Consider the following 16,079-nt stretch of genomic DNA (forward strand, 5'->3'; position numbering starts at 1 on the left):
GCGTAGGGCCCTGACTGGTGTGGCTCAGGTGGCTGGGCATCGTCCCGCACAAGGAAAGGTCCTCGGTCTGACTCCCGTCAGGGCGCGGTCCTTGGATGGGGCGCGCACAAGGAGAAACTGACCGATTGCTGTTTCTCTCTCACATCTGCGTTTCTCTGCCTTTCTCCCTCCCTTCTCCTCTTTCTAAAAATAAATAAAATCTTAAAAAAAAAAAAAAGTGACATAGGGAGAAACAAAGAATTTCCTTTTTTTTTTTTTAATTCTTTTTTGCATTTTGCACACTGACATAGAGGTAAAAGAAAATGACTGAAACTTAAATATGAAAGAATTCTTTACAATTAAATCCACAATTTTATACATTTACTTACTCACATGCCAGTGAAAAATCACCAACTTTTATGAAATATGACAAATTATATTAAAAAAAAATCTCATAAAAAAATATATCCAAGTATGAAAAGCATGGTGCTCCTGACCTCTTCACATCCTCCTCTTCTGGGTGCTTATGTATAACACTGAAAAGAGAGAAGAAAGGAACGTAAAAACTGTCCTTAAGTATCATAATAGCAAGTTTTAAAAGCAAACAGATTTTGGCCCAACACCTCTGCAAATTTAAAGGGACTTTTTATGCCACACAGTAAACTCTAGCGCTGCCATGAGACTAGTTCTATGAATTTAGAACTGGGTTTGATGTCTGACAAGGCTGGGTTCTAGTCTTAGCTACACATCTGACTTCTGTGACCAGGAGGATAAAACAAAATATATGTGAAAGTTACTAGAATCTAAGAACGTCTTATAATTACGGGTAAATTAATTATGCTTGTAGTAAAGTAAATCAAGAAATCTTACCAGGCTAGACTTCAGATTACAAATAAAGACCGTATTTTCATCCATCTCCCCAACAGAAACTCTAAATTTGCTGTTTAATTTTTTAATTGCAACGGGATAAACATGACCCGAGGAGTTTGTTATTAAACAAACAAACAAACAAAACCCAAGTCCTTATTCTGAGCTCCTCGGTAAAATATCACCCTCTGGCGCTGCCCAAAGTTTTGCTTCGCTTGTCCTCTGGTGACCACCCAGTCTGAACTCTTCAGGAGACGAGGCACAGAGTGTGGTGGCTGGGTCGCTGTGGTCACCTTTCGCCGGAGGTGTACCTCCCCACCCACCCCTCAGTGCCTACTCCGATTCTGACACATTTGTTCAAAGTGAACATTCAGAGGTATCTTGATCAAAGAACATAGCACAGATTAATCAAGCAGGCCAAGAATACTCTTCCAAGAGTCAAGGATGTGAATCTGCGAATCTAAAAATAATCACCACCGATTATTATATTATGGAAAAAGCCAGATGAAGGGAAGCATCGGAATGACAGGAAAAACATCCCTGGGAAACTGGACATGTTCTAGATGTCACATTCGTGCGACAGGCTCTACCCTTTCACTACTCACAGAACTTGCAACTGACTGGCTCTCAGTTGTCTTGAGATGGAGGAAAATCATAACATTTCTTAGTGAATATAAGAAGTCAAATAACAACAATGCGAGGAGAAATTCTACCTATTAGAAAAACTAAAAAGCAAACAAAAGATATATAGTACTGTAAGAACAGGAGATAGAATACCTACAATAAGCCAGGACGTTTAGTTCATAGTACAGAGATCTGACTTTTAAGGGGGCTGAAGAAGTTATTCATCAACCAGAGAATGCCCATCAATAAAAAAATCCAACTCAAGAGCCCAGGCCTCCATTTAGGGAATAGGACCAAAAAGTGGGGAAGGGTTAGGGTGTATTTCCCAGTTTTGATGTCTTCCCCTGAAAAATTCAAATATGACTTTAGAGATAATGCGCTTTTAACAAGGCACTTAAAAATCAACTTAATAATGACAGCAATATAGTAGCTGTTAAAAAGCTCAGTAACTTTAGAACCATGTTTCCTATTTTGTCACTTTTGTCAAACTAAAGGAAAGAATCTCCACAAAGGGCATTTGAATGACTGACTGACATAGGGCAAAAAGCGCAAGCCAAGTGCCAAGCGATGCAAACTGAGGACAGCAGGGCCACACTGGCCACTCTCACGGCTCCAGCATCCAGGGTGAGAGGCCGCATTGCAGGAATATAATCAACTGCATTCAACAGAACAGGTTCGGGGTCGGTGTACCAGTCCCCTCAGCTCCTCCTCGGTAAGGGGAGGGGGGAAATTTTCTAGTCCCAAAAATTCCATGAAGCTCCTGAAAAAATGGTCACACCGAAGATGGGAGATAGAAGAATTTAAAAGCAAAGAAAGCAAAACTAAAACTGAACTTTTAAGTTATCCAGAAAACCCACTGGCAATTCCGATTGCGAACACAAAGGCTTATTTCAGATGCTGCCCAACCACCGAGAGGGGAGGAACGGTACCGTTGTTTCCTCGGATAAATGCATCCCCGTACTTGTTCTTCAGCTGCCCGTTCACGTACTCTTCCGTCTGCTCCAGGGCTATATTCATGTAGCCATCCAGGCAGGCCAGGACCCCTGGAGACAGATTGAGTCACAGGGAGAACACACAGAGCAAGTAAGAGTTGAAAATTACAGGCACACCTTAGAGCTGACAATCTCTTTCTTCATTAGCTCTTGTGTGCTTAAACAAATTCACAGTGTAACTGAAACCCGGTTACATAGAAAAATGTCTTGTCTTTCTGGCCCTCTGAACAAAGGCTAAGAAGCATACTGTGTGAAAGCAGAAAAAAACAACGAACTGTCAACTTCTTCATGGCATGCGTGGTAACGGCAACTTCTAAAGCCTTCACAAAAGTAGTATAGTAACAAAACGCCCTTCTTTTCAAACTATAAAAGGGAGTGGGCAATCAAGCAGGAGCACATGACCATGAGCAGACAGTCCTCACTTCCAGTGGCGTTTCTTATTTTAGCCGCTAAGTGAAACATGGCTCGGGCAGATTTATTTCATTCTTTCACAACATCTACTGCAGCAAATGAATGTACTCCAGGGTTAAGAGGAAGTCTCCACAATCTGCTAAAATAATAGAAAAGGGGACAGCAGGTGCTCCTGAAAGAACATCTTAAACCTGCGACTCACACTGAAGAGCAGCTTGAGAATACAAGGCAGCATGTTGCATTATAACACATCCTTTTCTGTTTTGTTAGTTATAATATTTTCAAATCCAGACTAATACAGACAAATGGCTAAATCATTCTAGGGAACTTTCAAGGAAATTGGGTGAATCTTTTTAAGTGTCCTAAGATGTTTTACTTTTGTGAAATTTGACTAGGTGATTTTTTTCAAAAGATGAAAAAATGTATAAAAGCCTCTCACTTCTCTAACTTAAAAATGATATTTTCTAGAAAAAAAATTTTAAGTGAAAGCAAATACTACAAATTTGATTCAATTAATGAAGTCTATGGCTTCATTAAGTCTCAACTTCATTAATATGCCCCTCACTCTCTGCTTCTGCCCCCATTATCCTCTAAACAAAACTTTCTTTTCAAAATTGTGTGTAATGAGCACAAGACATTAACCTAACAGAATTCTGCTAAAGCCTGTAAACTTTCAAAGAACCGGAATGGACAGTGAACATTAACGATTACTTCCTGTCAAGAGAATACTTAAGATTCAACTTCACAGTTTATTTCCTGATGTATTAATTTTATAATTAAACAACCATAAAAGAGCAAGAAACTTGAGACATAATATAGAGATCTGTTTGAAAATGCATCAGAAGCATTTCAAAATGAAATGTCCAATTCTAATAAAAATAAGTATTCTCATAGCAGAGGTTTTGTTTTGTTTTCTCTCTCAAGGAAAAGGTTCTGGGAGGTTAGAATTGTAATCCCTTCCTTTCTCTAAAAGATAAACTATTATAAATAACAGAAAATACAAAGTTTTCATCAAACTTAAAGAGAAATTGCTTCAGAGAGCTGGTTTGGTTTTGTTTGTTTGGTTTGGTTTTCATTTAACCACAAAATGAGAGCATTCTTTGCAGTAACGCTCTCAGCAGTGTGCAACATTTTGCTTTAATAGTATAGAAGCCAGGAGCAGACACATGCGTAAAAGGGGAAAATTTATGGTAACTACCCATGGGAAAGGTTGGTCAGCCTCACTAATAAACAGAGAAATAGAAATAAAATGAGATATTACTTGTTGCCGATTAGAACGGAAAAGCTGAAACCAAAAGCTAACACCCGAGTTGGTGAGAACCTAGAGAATGAACCTTGTCCCACTGGGGCCAGACATGCTCTTTGACTCAGAAATCATAGCCCAGGGAATTCATTTTAAAGAAATACTTGAAAAATTGCTCAAGATATGTGTCAAAGGAGCAGAGTTGTTTGTAAGAGCAACAACTGCTAAACACCTATGGGTCCATTCATAGGGAACTGGTTAAAAACGAACACCAAGCTGTGGTACAGCCACACGAGGCATTCCCACGCAGCCACTAAACACTTCATAGGCAAGGAACTGAAAGTATCTTTTAATGTAAAAAAAAAAAGCCAGGGTGCATGGACAGCTGATCCCATTTACGTAAAACTGCTTATATGGAGACAGGTCCAAATTGGAAAGGCTGATTGTTTCTGGATAGTTGAATTTGGGGACATTTTGCTTTCTTCTGAAGTCTACTTTTCTCCATTATTTGCTTTGAAATTTCTAAAAAAAAAAGAAAAGAAATAAAAAACTTCCTAACATATATTACTTTTATAAATAGAAAAATTTTCACTAAAGAGCAGAGACAAGAAGGTCAGGCCATTTGTTGATCTTTTCAATGAAGTGGGTACTGAGAAGATATTGAACACAATGTCTCCACCCTAATCAATTGCTGAATATACTCAAGGCTCTAGAAGTGTATTCCATACTCTTTCAGGCTCATCAAAAGTTCAAGGGTGAGAAGCAGTACAGAGAGACTTTACAGTATCTCACAGATCAGTATAAATCCATTAGTTTCACTCTAAACTCAAATTAAACTGGAGCTATGTTACTAATAGTAAGAAACCCAAACACTATATAAACAGCAGAGTGATTTCTTAACAAGGCGTTTGAGTCGAGCTGGAGTGTGAGTTCCGGCCTTACTGGGTGGGCATGACCAACAGAGACCTCACAGGACTTATGTGAACATAAAGTGAAAATCAAAGTAGTCAGCCCACACCAGACCCTCAGTAAGGTCTCAATAAAATCAAGTTTGCATGTGTGAAAAGAGAAAAAAGCTCAGGAGATGCCTATCATTATTCAGAAAAGACACCAAGAATTATTTGCACAAGAGACTACGAAAAAAGCCATTACCCCCTGCTAATGAATTAGTTTTCTGTACCTGTAAAATACTCCAGGTAATTTAACCTATCCTAATGTTGGAAGATTAGGAATTTAGTAACTTTCAAAAACGGAGTTTGGTGTCATCTCTCCCACAAAGTTAACTTCAGCAGTGTCACAGCCTTGAAAAGAGCACCCTGTTCTGTGAAGGCACAGAAAGGTGTCTCCGGACAACCCGCGCCTTGCGTGAGCGGGGAGCTCCAGCGGCAAAGAGACACTGTCCGAGAGCGGCCGCCAGCCTCAGGTCCTTCTGCAGAAACAAATGCTGCTGTGCCGAGGCTCTTCAGTGTCCGGCTGGCCCTTCATGCCTGCAGTGCCTGGCAGTCCTGGCTGGTCCTGGGGCACCTGGCAGCCACGCCCAGTCCCAAAGCAAGAGACAGGAGGCAGGAGTCACTCTAATACCCCAAAGTCAAAGCACACACCAGCATCAGAGCTGTGTCTCTAAAAGGAACCATCTCAGAGGCAGAAGAAGTGGGCACGAAAACTGTTGACCACCAATGCTTTTTCTGGTACATTGGGTACGTTTAAGAGATTAATAAAAATCAGTAAGTCATATTCTTTTATTTAATTACACCAGTAAGAATGAGGCAGAAAAGCATTACCTCGATAATCCACTCCAGAATTTAACTTGACCACAACTGGCCGTCCAATGATTTGCTTTAAGAAGTCACTGGGGGTTTGCTTCCGCAGACTCATTTTAGCAATCCGGATCAGAGACCTGAAAAGGAGCAATAAAGTTAAGGACAAGAGGCAGTTGCTCCACTAAAAAGCACTGAAGCTCTTACAGAAAGTCAAGAGTCAAAGGAGCGCCTGCGGAGACTCAACATGACTCCACTCCCACGCAACAGCCAACGGGTTTTCAGGACCTGCTGCGAGCCAGGCCCTGAGCTAAGCGTCTTCCACTCACGCGCTCAGCGGTCCCCACGCCTGCCCTGACACGGCTTCACCGCGGAGGAGCCCTGTGTTCACGGGGCCCGGCCCTGGGCACTCGCCGCTACTCTCACGTGCACATTGCGCATCGGTGTGCCCAGTGCAGCCACTTCCATCCTCCCACTTACTAAATGCTTACGGTATTTACACGGAGCACTTTGACCCTTTTAAGACCCTTAGAAATACTACTGAATTTAATCTTTACAAGAACCCTGGGAAGAAGGCTTTAATATCCCTGTTTGGCTCATGAAAATAAAGGCTCACAGATGAAATAATTTGCCCCCAAAAGCAATGGAAGCAACATTTGAGCTCAAATTAGTCATATTTCAAAGTCTATGTTATATAATGTAGATATATTTACAAACTTCTGATGCCAAAATAGTATCTCTGAAAATAACGAGAATCCTGAGTTACTACTTGAATGTACTCCATGCCAGCACTTATCTACGCACTTAACACACGCCAATCCATTTACACCACACTACCTGATGAAGCAGTGTTTTTATTCTCATTTTACCGATGCCACAGACACAGAAAGGGTTAAACATCATGCCCAAGGTCACATAGCTAGTAGGTGACGGCTAAAATCACAACCTCACACACAGCCTCCTGGGAGTTGCTAATGCAGCCAAAGATTTTTATTTTATTATAATTATAGCAGACATATACTCTATGTAATAAAGAAAAATAGTTTTAAAATTTAAGAATAGGAACCTGAAACACAGAAAGAGCATTACACACCCAACCAATCACATCAGACACACGGAATTGCCCATCACTCCTTTTAAAACTCATCTTGTTATGTAAGAGTTATCTCTCAAAATATTCTGGTGAAGAACTGTAACATAGCTGTAATTATTAAGGAAAAACTGAGAGTACAAAGACTTTGGAAATACCAAGAGAAGTTAGCATCCTAAGTTAAACAACAGAAAATACAAGTTTTAAGAACTACTCTTGAATTTGAGGCTGTTAGTTGGACCACCCTCGTCCACTCCACCTCCCCGAAGCTTGAAAAAAATTTAATGGGATCAACTGATTACTTCGCTCAGCAGATTTTAATTCCATTTTCCCACTGAATTGCCACTTTATTTTTTTGCTACACAGTCTCAACAGATAACTGAAATCATCACTATTCTGGACAACCACTATTCCTGCAGGACTCAGACTGCACAACAATGTTATTTATGCTGTTTGGAGCATAAGGAGAAATAAATACAAAGTAAATACTGTAACAGATTCAGAACCTTAAATGAGTTTAGTAAAAAAAACAAATCTCCCCATTCATCTGCCTTATTTAGGTCCTGAACATGTGCTGTTTTGTGGCTGAATGGATCTAGAGACTATAAACCCTGAAGGCCTGCTAGTGGCTCAACTCATGAGTTTTAGGTTCATTTCCTATCAGATGCTAAATCCCATTATGCCAGTTTCTTCACATACAAGATTGAGATCAAACCAGCTGTTTATTTTATGTTAAAAAACCAGTAAGGTGCATCATGATGTAAAAAATCTAGTTCACAGGGATATTATTAACTACCTTATCCAGTTAATGACAGAAAAAAGAATACAAACCTAGACTATTAGTTGTTTAACTGGTGGTGTCAGTTATTTTAAAATTTTTATTATTATCTTTCCTCACCTTTTAAAAAAGCCCACATTCTTCTTCTAGCTAATCAAAGGCCACCTCTCCCATTAAAACTCATCCTTACTCCCATTAACCACGGTTTCTTTCTGAAGGTACTCAGCACCTTAAGCTTCTCATCAGCATCTAAGCATCAGGCACAGGCTGCGTGGGGATGTAACACCAACAAGACATGGTCTTGGGCCCTCAGAGTCCACCCTCCAATACAGGCAACACAACAAAACAGGCAAACATGTAAAGGGAGAATTTTTTAAAGTTGTATGTACTTGGGCAGAATTATGCAGAGAACAGCACATAGAGAGAAGACACTTAGCCCAGGGCTGGCAGGTCAAGAAGGGTTTCTGGAAGTGACACCCGGGCTGAGTGGGAGGGAAAGTATCCACCAGCTGAAAGGAGAGCAGGCTGAGCAAAGGCCCTGGACAGTGGGAGCAGGTCTACACAGGCAAGGAGGACGAGCCCGGCCACAGAAGGCGCGGCCACGCCCCCGGGGAGCACGGCCCGCAGGCTAGAGGGGCCTGGGCTTGAGCCTCTCGGGCCCCTTCCCAAACATGATGCACGGGGACCCCTGGGAGACTGTGATCCAGCAGATCGAGGGAAGGACCCTGGCATCTGTCTGCACAAGCCCGGGAGACGCCTTTGAACTGGCCAGTGCGGGGAACACTGTGTCGGCGGCAGAGGACCGAGTGGGGGCGGAGGGTGAAGCAGCGGCGTGCAGCAGCTCGGCTGTCATCCGAGACAGGAGGGACGCGCCGCCTCACTTTGCCCGGCACCACGGAGTTTCATACTTGGCTGTGTTTGATGTATCCTGTCGCCAATTACTCTCTTACATTATTATTTTTTATACAAGTCTTCTCTCCCTCAGAAGACAGGGAGTCACATGAAAGGGGAGACTAACAGCAAGCTTCTCTTTTATTCTCCAGAGTATCTATGTTCTTCTAAATCTCTTGAAAAGAAATATTTTAAGAGTTATTTGGAAAGAGGATGTTGCTTCAAACACATTTTATCCATCACTTTAGGAGACCATATCTATTACATTCGTCTTCATTAGGCTGCCCCGGTACTCCCTGTTACTTAATGACTTGCCCATAAATCCATTTTGTGTGAGTAAATTGGTCTCGACATCACAATTTTTCCCATCACTTGGCTCACGTAATTTTAAGTTTTCATCTTTTAAATTGGATAAGGCAGAAGGAACCATTCTGGCCATTCCTGAAGCAAAAGAAGAGCCTTCTGAACCACAAATAAGAGGAAAAGGCCTCCTTTCTGCAGGGTCACCTTGACGAAACCCCTCCCTTCAAAACTAAAGCCACAGTCACCCTCTGTGCCTCCTCTTCCTCCCCCGACTCCAAGTCAGGCTTGTTCTAAGTTACCCATTTTCACACACGGCTATTAAGTCAAAGGTGGTCTCTGTCAGAAGCTTCTGAGAGGTCTAGTATGAGAACATCTACAAAGTGCCCTGCAGATTTTCTTCAGGAAAAAACATGGGGGAAAAGAATCAAATTTTCTTCATCCAACAATGGGCCAGGCATTAGTCACAAACAACTTGGCGAGTCCCCTGGTGAGGGGTAAGCAGAAGTCAGACTGCATCCCCAAGCCCCATGTTAAACCCGGGGACAGCCGGGGACAGTGAGAGACCTGGCGGGGGTGGGGGAGCACCGGGGCCAAAGACCACCACCCCTGGACGTCGGCCTGCGAAGAATTAGAGTGGCCAAACCGAAAGAAACGTTAGCCAACGTGGTTTTCAGTTCTATCACTGAGCAGGAACCATGCCAATTCTTGTTCCTTGGCCGTGTTTACCTGTAAACTTCCATCTACTCTTCAAGTATTTAGAGTTTAGGGTGAAAAAAATTGAAAAGCAAAAAACTGTTATGAAACCTAACATTACAACCCAAGTACATGCAGGTGAGCAAAGCACATCAGTGTCCGAGAGGGCATTGGACACGAAGGACAGCTCTCGAAATATCTGAACACCTTTCTGGCTGGCCGTCTCCCGCAGCGGGTTCTAAGCTTCTCGGGAACAGGCCAAATGTCTCACTCATTTGCTCTCTCTGGTACCTAAGCGTGCTGCCCAAGCCTGTGGAAGGGGCCGTTAAGGGCAGTGCCCACTCAAATCTGTCCCTCCCCGGCCCCGACTACAGGTATAATGACTAATACAGTATCATTTACACACTTAAGCAGCTGTAACATAGTAACATCTCTATTGCTGACAACGAATAAAAGACAGAGAAGTTTCTGCGTTGTCCAAGAAGCAGCTGCATCCAAATCGACAAAGATGCTTGCTAACATGCAGCCTTCCCATAATCAGGCTGTCTAGACAAGGGGCATTGGAATTTACACGAACTGCCCCAAATAACCTCTATAAGCGAGTGGTTCTTGACCAGGAGAGACTTTGTCCCTCACCCTCAGAAACATTTGGAAATATCTGGAGACATTGTGGATTGTCCTGAAAGAGGACGCGCTGCTGCTGGTATCTAGAAGGTAGAGGCCAAGGATAAGACCGCCCTCCATAACAAAACATTATCTGGCCCGAATGTCAATTGTGGGTGAGAAACTGCTGTAAGTCCTAAATCAAAAAAAGCATTGTTCTCTGGTCTTAAAGCAACAAGGAGTTAACAAAAACAAAACAAAACTTCAAGGTATAAGAACAAGACCAACCAAGTTCTAACCAGATGACAGAATATAAATTATAACTTAGCTATTTTATCCCAACATTTAGTGAACCTGAAAACAACTGTCAAAAAATCTTGCCATTCTAAATAATGGATTTCTAGTCTTGGCCATTAATACGGTCACTTCCCCACTTTTCAGTGTCACAGATCCCTCAGATAATCCCATCTCTGGTACTTGGTGCCACTGTAAAAGGACAGACTAATCCAAGTGGCGGAAACATCTTTTCCAATTCTAACCCCAAGTGTGGCAGTTTAGTGAGACCACCCAATGCAGCATCACGAGTACTCACTTGGGAGACAGGACACCTGAGTTCTAATCCCAGCTCTGCTACTTAATTAGCTGTGTGCCTTGGATAACTCACTTCACCTCTCAAGGCCTCAGGTTTCTCATCTGCAAAATAAGGCAGTTACGCTAGAAGAACACTTCAGCGATCCAACAGTCGTTCAGCCTTTGCAGTAACTCCAGTTATACACACACACTCTAACATAATCTCTGAAGATTCCTTCACAAAATTCAAGCAGGTGGAATTGCCCAACACCACTATTAAAAAAACAAAAACTCCAAAGGAGGCTCAACGTTATTGGTGTATGAGAAATGTATTATGAGCTGTCATACTTTTGCTGAAATAGGCACAGTCCTACATGAATGGTGTAAACTACTAAGACTATTTTGTTAAACAATTTGGCAATGTGTATGAAGAGCTAAAAAGACTTTACTAGAACACAGCACTTATTCCAATAATAACACTTCTCAGAATCTAGTCCAAGCAAATAATCTAAAATACAGCTCAAAGAAAAAGTTTATGAGTATAATTTAGGACGTTTCCAATGAAGCAAGAATTCACAAATACTCTAAATGCCCCATAGTCAGGATGGTGGAGTAATTTATGAGCCCTACATAATGATGGAATAGGTAGCCAATCAAAAGAATACAAAATTAGAGAAAATATTTAAGACTTTTTAAATGAAATTTGAATGCTAAATATACAGTGAAGGGATAAAACAAGTCATATTAAAAAGATAAAAAAAAAAGGTCATATTAACTCAAGGAAAAATCAGCACGTGCAAGAGTAAAATATGGAAAGAACTTGTAAGTAAAAGAGTTCACTGAATTCTTTTTTCCACTAAGCTCTTAAGTATTTTCAATTTTTCTGCAATACCCTTGTACTACTAAGCGGGGCACACTGAATCACGATCATCTTTATCTGCCTCAACGTCATCTCAGACACCCTGAACACCACCAACAAAAAAAACCAAAAATCAGAAATAACCAAACCTGCTGGGAAGGCGTGCGAACCGCCCCCCGGCCCCCACCAAAAGCCCTGCTGATCGGCCTCAATGCCATACAACTGTGCGTGGGAGTCCCCAACCTGGTAAGGTTGGCTGGTCCGGCTCTTATTCCCTGAGGGTCCGGTGCCAGCACCCCAATAGCTGCAGGCCGTTAGGCAATGCCCTGCAGCTGACACCCGGGCGGAGCCCGGCTGTGCTCGGAGTTCGCTTTCCCGCCGAATCCCCAGGCTAATGTCGCGGTTCCCTGTGGAACTTCGACAACCAGGAGCGCACTCGGAAGCCAAATCCGTGGGGCTCCGCGGGTGCCTTCCCAAACCGCGCGGTCCAGGCGTCCCTCCGGGAGTGCGAGTCGGGGACGGGCTCAGCGATCCCTGAGCCGACCACCATGGATCTCCCGGCCATTCCAAGCGCCAAGTGCGGCTGTCGCGGGGACCGGCCACCTGCAGGCTCTGCTGCTGCCCCCGACCCTGCTGGGGGCGATGGAACCCTTGGGCTATGACTGGTCCGTGCGATCCCGGGCTCACCTCGCGACTGGAACCCGGATTCCCCACTCTACGCGCCGCGTAAGCCCGGCCTCCGCCGACAATGGGATGAAACTGAAACTGAAACCGCCGAGGCAGCGACACTTTTCAGTTTCAGCCAATCGCTGCTCCCGAAGCTACGGCGGCCGGCCGGACCAAAAGAACACGGCACCGCGGGAGCGCGCAAATCCTAGACTTCAGTTTTGCATAGAGGCAAAGTCCAAGATGCTGTGGGGCTAAGTGGGAAGTGCTGGTGCTCTCTCCTTTAACAAAAAACAACCCAACCCGCCCCGCCAAAACCCATAAAAAGAAGAACAGGAAGTGATCTTTTAGCCAGGATTTCTTTTAGGCTGAAATGTAAGAAATAGTTTGAAGTCGTAGGAGACTGGAATTCACTGCAAAAGTAGTGACTATACATACCAGGAAATTTCCTTGAATAATTTAATGCAAATAAATAAATAAAAGAATTGGCCTCAAATCTTTAAGTCCACCTTTGGATTTTGATTGTGTGGAGATGAAGTCATTATTAGCAAGAGATTGTTTCTGTGGCAGCATTAACAGGCACAAAAAGAATTATAGTCACTAAAGTAACTATTATAATGGAATAAATTGCATTACATTACAAACTAGTTCTAATGGGAAATGGTGTGCAGACATTAAATGCTGCTATGGGAACTTGGTTTTGAATTTTGCATGAATTCTCAATATTCTTGCTATTAATGGAAAGGGAGAGGTAAATAAGAGAACTATCACACTGAACTTGACTCCTTTTGCTTCCTACATACATGGCCTCATCAATTTAAAACGTATACTTTAATTCCACATAATTTGTAACACTACAAACAATGATGTCATCTTTAAACAGATTCTTAACCTTAAGTTTTATAGAATCTAACATGCAGAAATTTTTTGTAAGACAAAAATGAGGTCCCCCTCTTGTAAGCCTCTCTTAGCTAAAGAGATGAACCTTAGATTGATATGAGGGACAGACTAGGTGTGATTTAGTAGAAAAAAGAGACTTCATTGTATCCCTCTATAAAAGCTCACTTTGGGTAAAGACCAAGCATATGGATTTATTGAAAGGCTGTATTTAAAGTTCTTGCAGTATAAAACATAATGCAAACAAAAAAATTAAAGTATTATTTAAATAAAATAATTAGGTGCAAAGAACATATGTAATAGGATATAAAGCCCTGTCCCTAAAAACCTTTTTCACAAACCATATTCCCCACTGCTTGTTTTAATTATTTTTTAAAAAAAAGAATGTTTTGACTCATGGCCTCTTTCCCTTTGCCACAGAGCCCTGACGGGTGGGGTCCTTAAGGCTGGTGCAGTGGGCTGGGGAAAATGAGGGATTTTAGGGGCATGGTTAATCTGCAGAGGCAACTGCCACCTTTTCCACGGGGCATGGACCTGTGAGGGCCCAACTAGACAAATGAGCCGGGTGCCAGGAATTACTTCAAGCCGACAAGCTTATCTAAATGTGTTTATCCAGAATCCTTTCAGCAGCTTATAATTGGCTTTTACCAATTCACGAAGCAACTTTCCACATTTCACAGGATTTTTTTACCATCTTTAATTTTACAAAGAATGGGCAAGATTTTTCTGAATACTAATCCATCAAGAACTCACCTTCAAACCCATGAACATAAACATTAATTTATTGAGGTCATAAAAATAATTATCATTTCATAAAAATAATTTGACAAGATTTAGTTTTGTTTAACTTTTAAAATTGATGACCCTACATTGACACGTCATTATCTCCCAAACTCTATAGATTATATTAGTGTTCACTCTTGGTGTTGTACTCTCTATGGGTTTTAACAAACACATATCTATTATTATAGTATCGTATAGAGTATTTTCATTGCCCTAAAAATCCTCTCTGTTCTGCCTATTCATCTCGTTCTTCTCACTGATCCCTTGCAACCACTGATCTTTTTACTGTACCATGGTTTTGCCTTTTCCAGAATATCATAAAGTTGGAATCATATAATATGGAGCTTTTTCAGATCAGCTTCTGTCACTTAGCAATATGTATTAAAGTTTCCTCCATGACTTTGCATGGCTTTATAACCCATTTCTCTTTTTAAGAATTTTTAGAGATTTTTTTTCTTATGTTTAGAGAAAGGAGGAAAAGAGGGAGAGAAACATTGATGTGTAAGAGAAACATAAATTGGTTGCTTCTCGCATGCCCCCAGCTGGGGGCCTAACCTGCAACCTAGACATGTGCCCTGACTGGGAATTGAACTGGCAACCTTTGGGTCTGCAGGCAGGCGCTCATCCACTAAGCCAAAACATCCAGGGCTAACTTACCTCTTTTTAATCCTAGATAATAGCCTGTTGTCTGGGTGCACCAGTTTATTTATTAATTCACTTCCTGTAGGACATCCCGGTAATACCCACATTTTGGTAGTTATGTATAAACTGCTATAAACATCTGTATGTAAGTTTTTGTGTGGACATAAGTTTTCAGCTCTTTGGGTGCCTACCAAGGAGTGCAATCACTGAATTATATGATGAGAGAATGTTTAGTTTTGTAAGAAACTGCCAACCCGTCTTCCAAAAGAGCTGTACCATTTCGCATGCCCACCAACAATTAATGAGTGTTTCCAGTGTTTGGGAATTTTAATAGGTGTGAGTAGACTACATTGTGGTTTCAATTTGCATTTCCCTAATGACATATGCTGTGGAGAATTTTTCATATGCTTGTTTGCTATCTATATATCTTCTTTGGTGAGGTGTCTTTTCTGATCTTTTGCCCATTTTTTAAAACAGCTTGTTTTTTATAGTTGAGTTTTAAGAGTTCATTGTATATTTTGGATAACAGTCTTTTATCAGATATGCCTTTAGCAAATATTTTCTTCCAGTCTGTGGCTTGTCTTCTTATTCTCTTGAATCAATTATTCTTAAAATAGACAAATAATAGCATAAAAATAATAAGGGGGACTCTTGCCATTTCATTATTTGTTCAAAACTTCTATAGTCCTATTCCTTTTAAAATCTACTTTCTTTACTGTTTCATGTTCATAAAAAAAAGCACCATGTCTAGCTTATTTTTTAAAACACCCAACAGCCTTGTGGACAGGTGAGTGATCATACTATGTTGATGCTGATGATGATGGTTACAAACATGGAATTGGATTGGCCAGCAGTCTCCAGAGCAGATTTTTATACTGAAATCAGTGTTACAGTTCTAGGAACGCTGGTTAGTGTTAGTCCAGAAGCACATTACTGGTATGAAGTGCTGGCGTGCACTTGGATTTTTCCTGTCCCTTCAGACTGGACAATACAAACCTCTAACCTGTCACATCCTCGTTTGGGACCACTGCTATCTACCTTTTGTCATGGGATGTGAAAGATACTCCCTAGTTATTGAATATCTCCTCTCTCTATCTCTCTCTTTTTTACAGCATAGCCTTTCAATCATCCCACTTCTATGCAGGGGCTCAGTTCCAACTCTCTACCCCAAATGGGGCCAGCACCTTGTCTCTTGTACTCATGGGCATTAACTGTCACTTCCATTCTTATGTCTCCTGATCCGGTTTGAAGCTTGGCATCTTCTGGGTTGCTGTGACAGCCTCAACACTGGTCTCCTCTGTTGGAGCCCAATCCCCTTCTCTTCAATCAGGCCACCTCCTGCTTCTACTGTAGGTCTTAGCTCCAACAGAGGTTCCTTAGAGAAAACCTTTGATAATCCCTCAGACTAGATACTCCTGCTCTTGTTCATGA

The 16,079-nt window shown here is 41.7% G+C and overlaps 1 protein-coding gene across 3 annotated transcripts; it reads right to left on the reverse strand.

Moving 5' to 3' along the window:
• Positions 1-251: 251 nt before the first annotated feature.
• Positions 252-12,427, reverse strand: LSM6 (LSM6 homolog, U6 small nuclear RNA and mRNA degradation associated). 3 transcript variants are annotated; one of them, XM_054595873.1, is made up of 5 exons: positions 12,348-12,427; positions 10,824-10,924; positions 5,898-6,013; positions 2,400-2,513; positions 252-515 (listed from the first exon to the last, which is right to left on the reverse strand). In XM_054595873.1, the coding sequence occupies exons 3-5, from the start codon at positions 5,989-5,991 to the stop codon at positions 481-483; spliced, it is 243 nt and encodes an 80-aa protein (XP_054451848.1). In that variant the 5' UTR covers positions 5,992-6,013; positions 10,824-10,924; positions 12,348-12,427; the 3' UTR covers positions 252-480. The 3 variants fall into 3 exon arrangements, with proteins under 3 accessions (XP_054451848.1, XP_054451856.1, XP_054451841.1); XM_054595881.1 differs by lacking the exon at positions 12,348-12,427 and adding an exon at positions 11,904-12,014; XM_054595866.1 differs by lacking the exon at positions 10,824-10,924.
• Positions 12,428-16,079: the final 3,652 nt, after the last annotated feature.

The sequence above is a fragment of the Pteronotus mesoamericanus genome, unplaced genomic scaffold (assembly GCF_021234165.1).
Source record: "Pteronotus mesoamericanus isolate MK-2021 breed Mesoamerican mustached bat unplaced genomic scaffold, CSHL_Meso_final contig_163, whole genome shotgun sequence".
NCBI classification, from domain to species: Eukaryota; Metazoa; Chordata; class Mammalia; order Chiroptera; family Mormoopidae; genus Pteronotus; species Pteronotus mesoamericanus.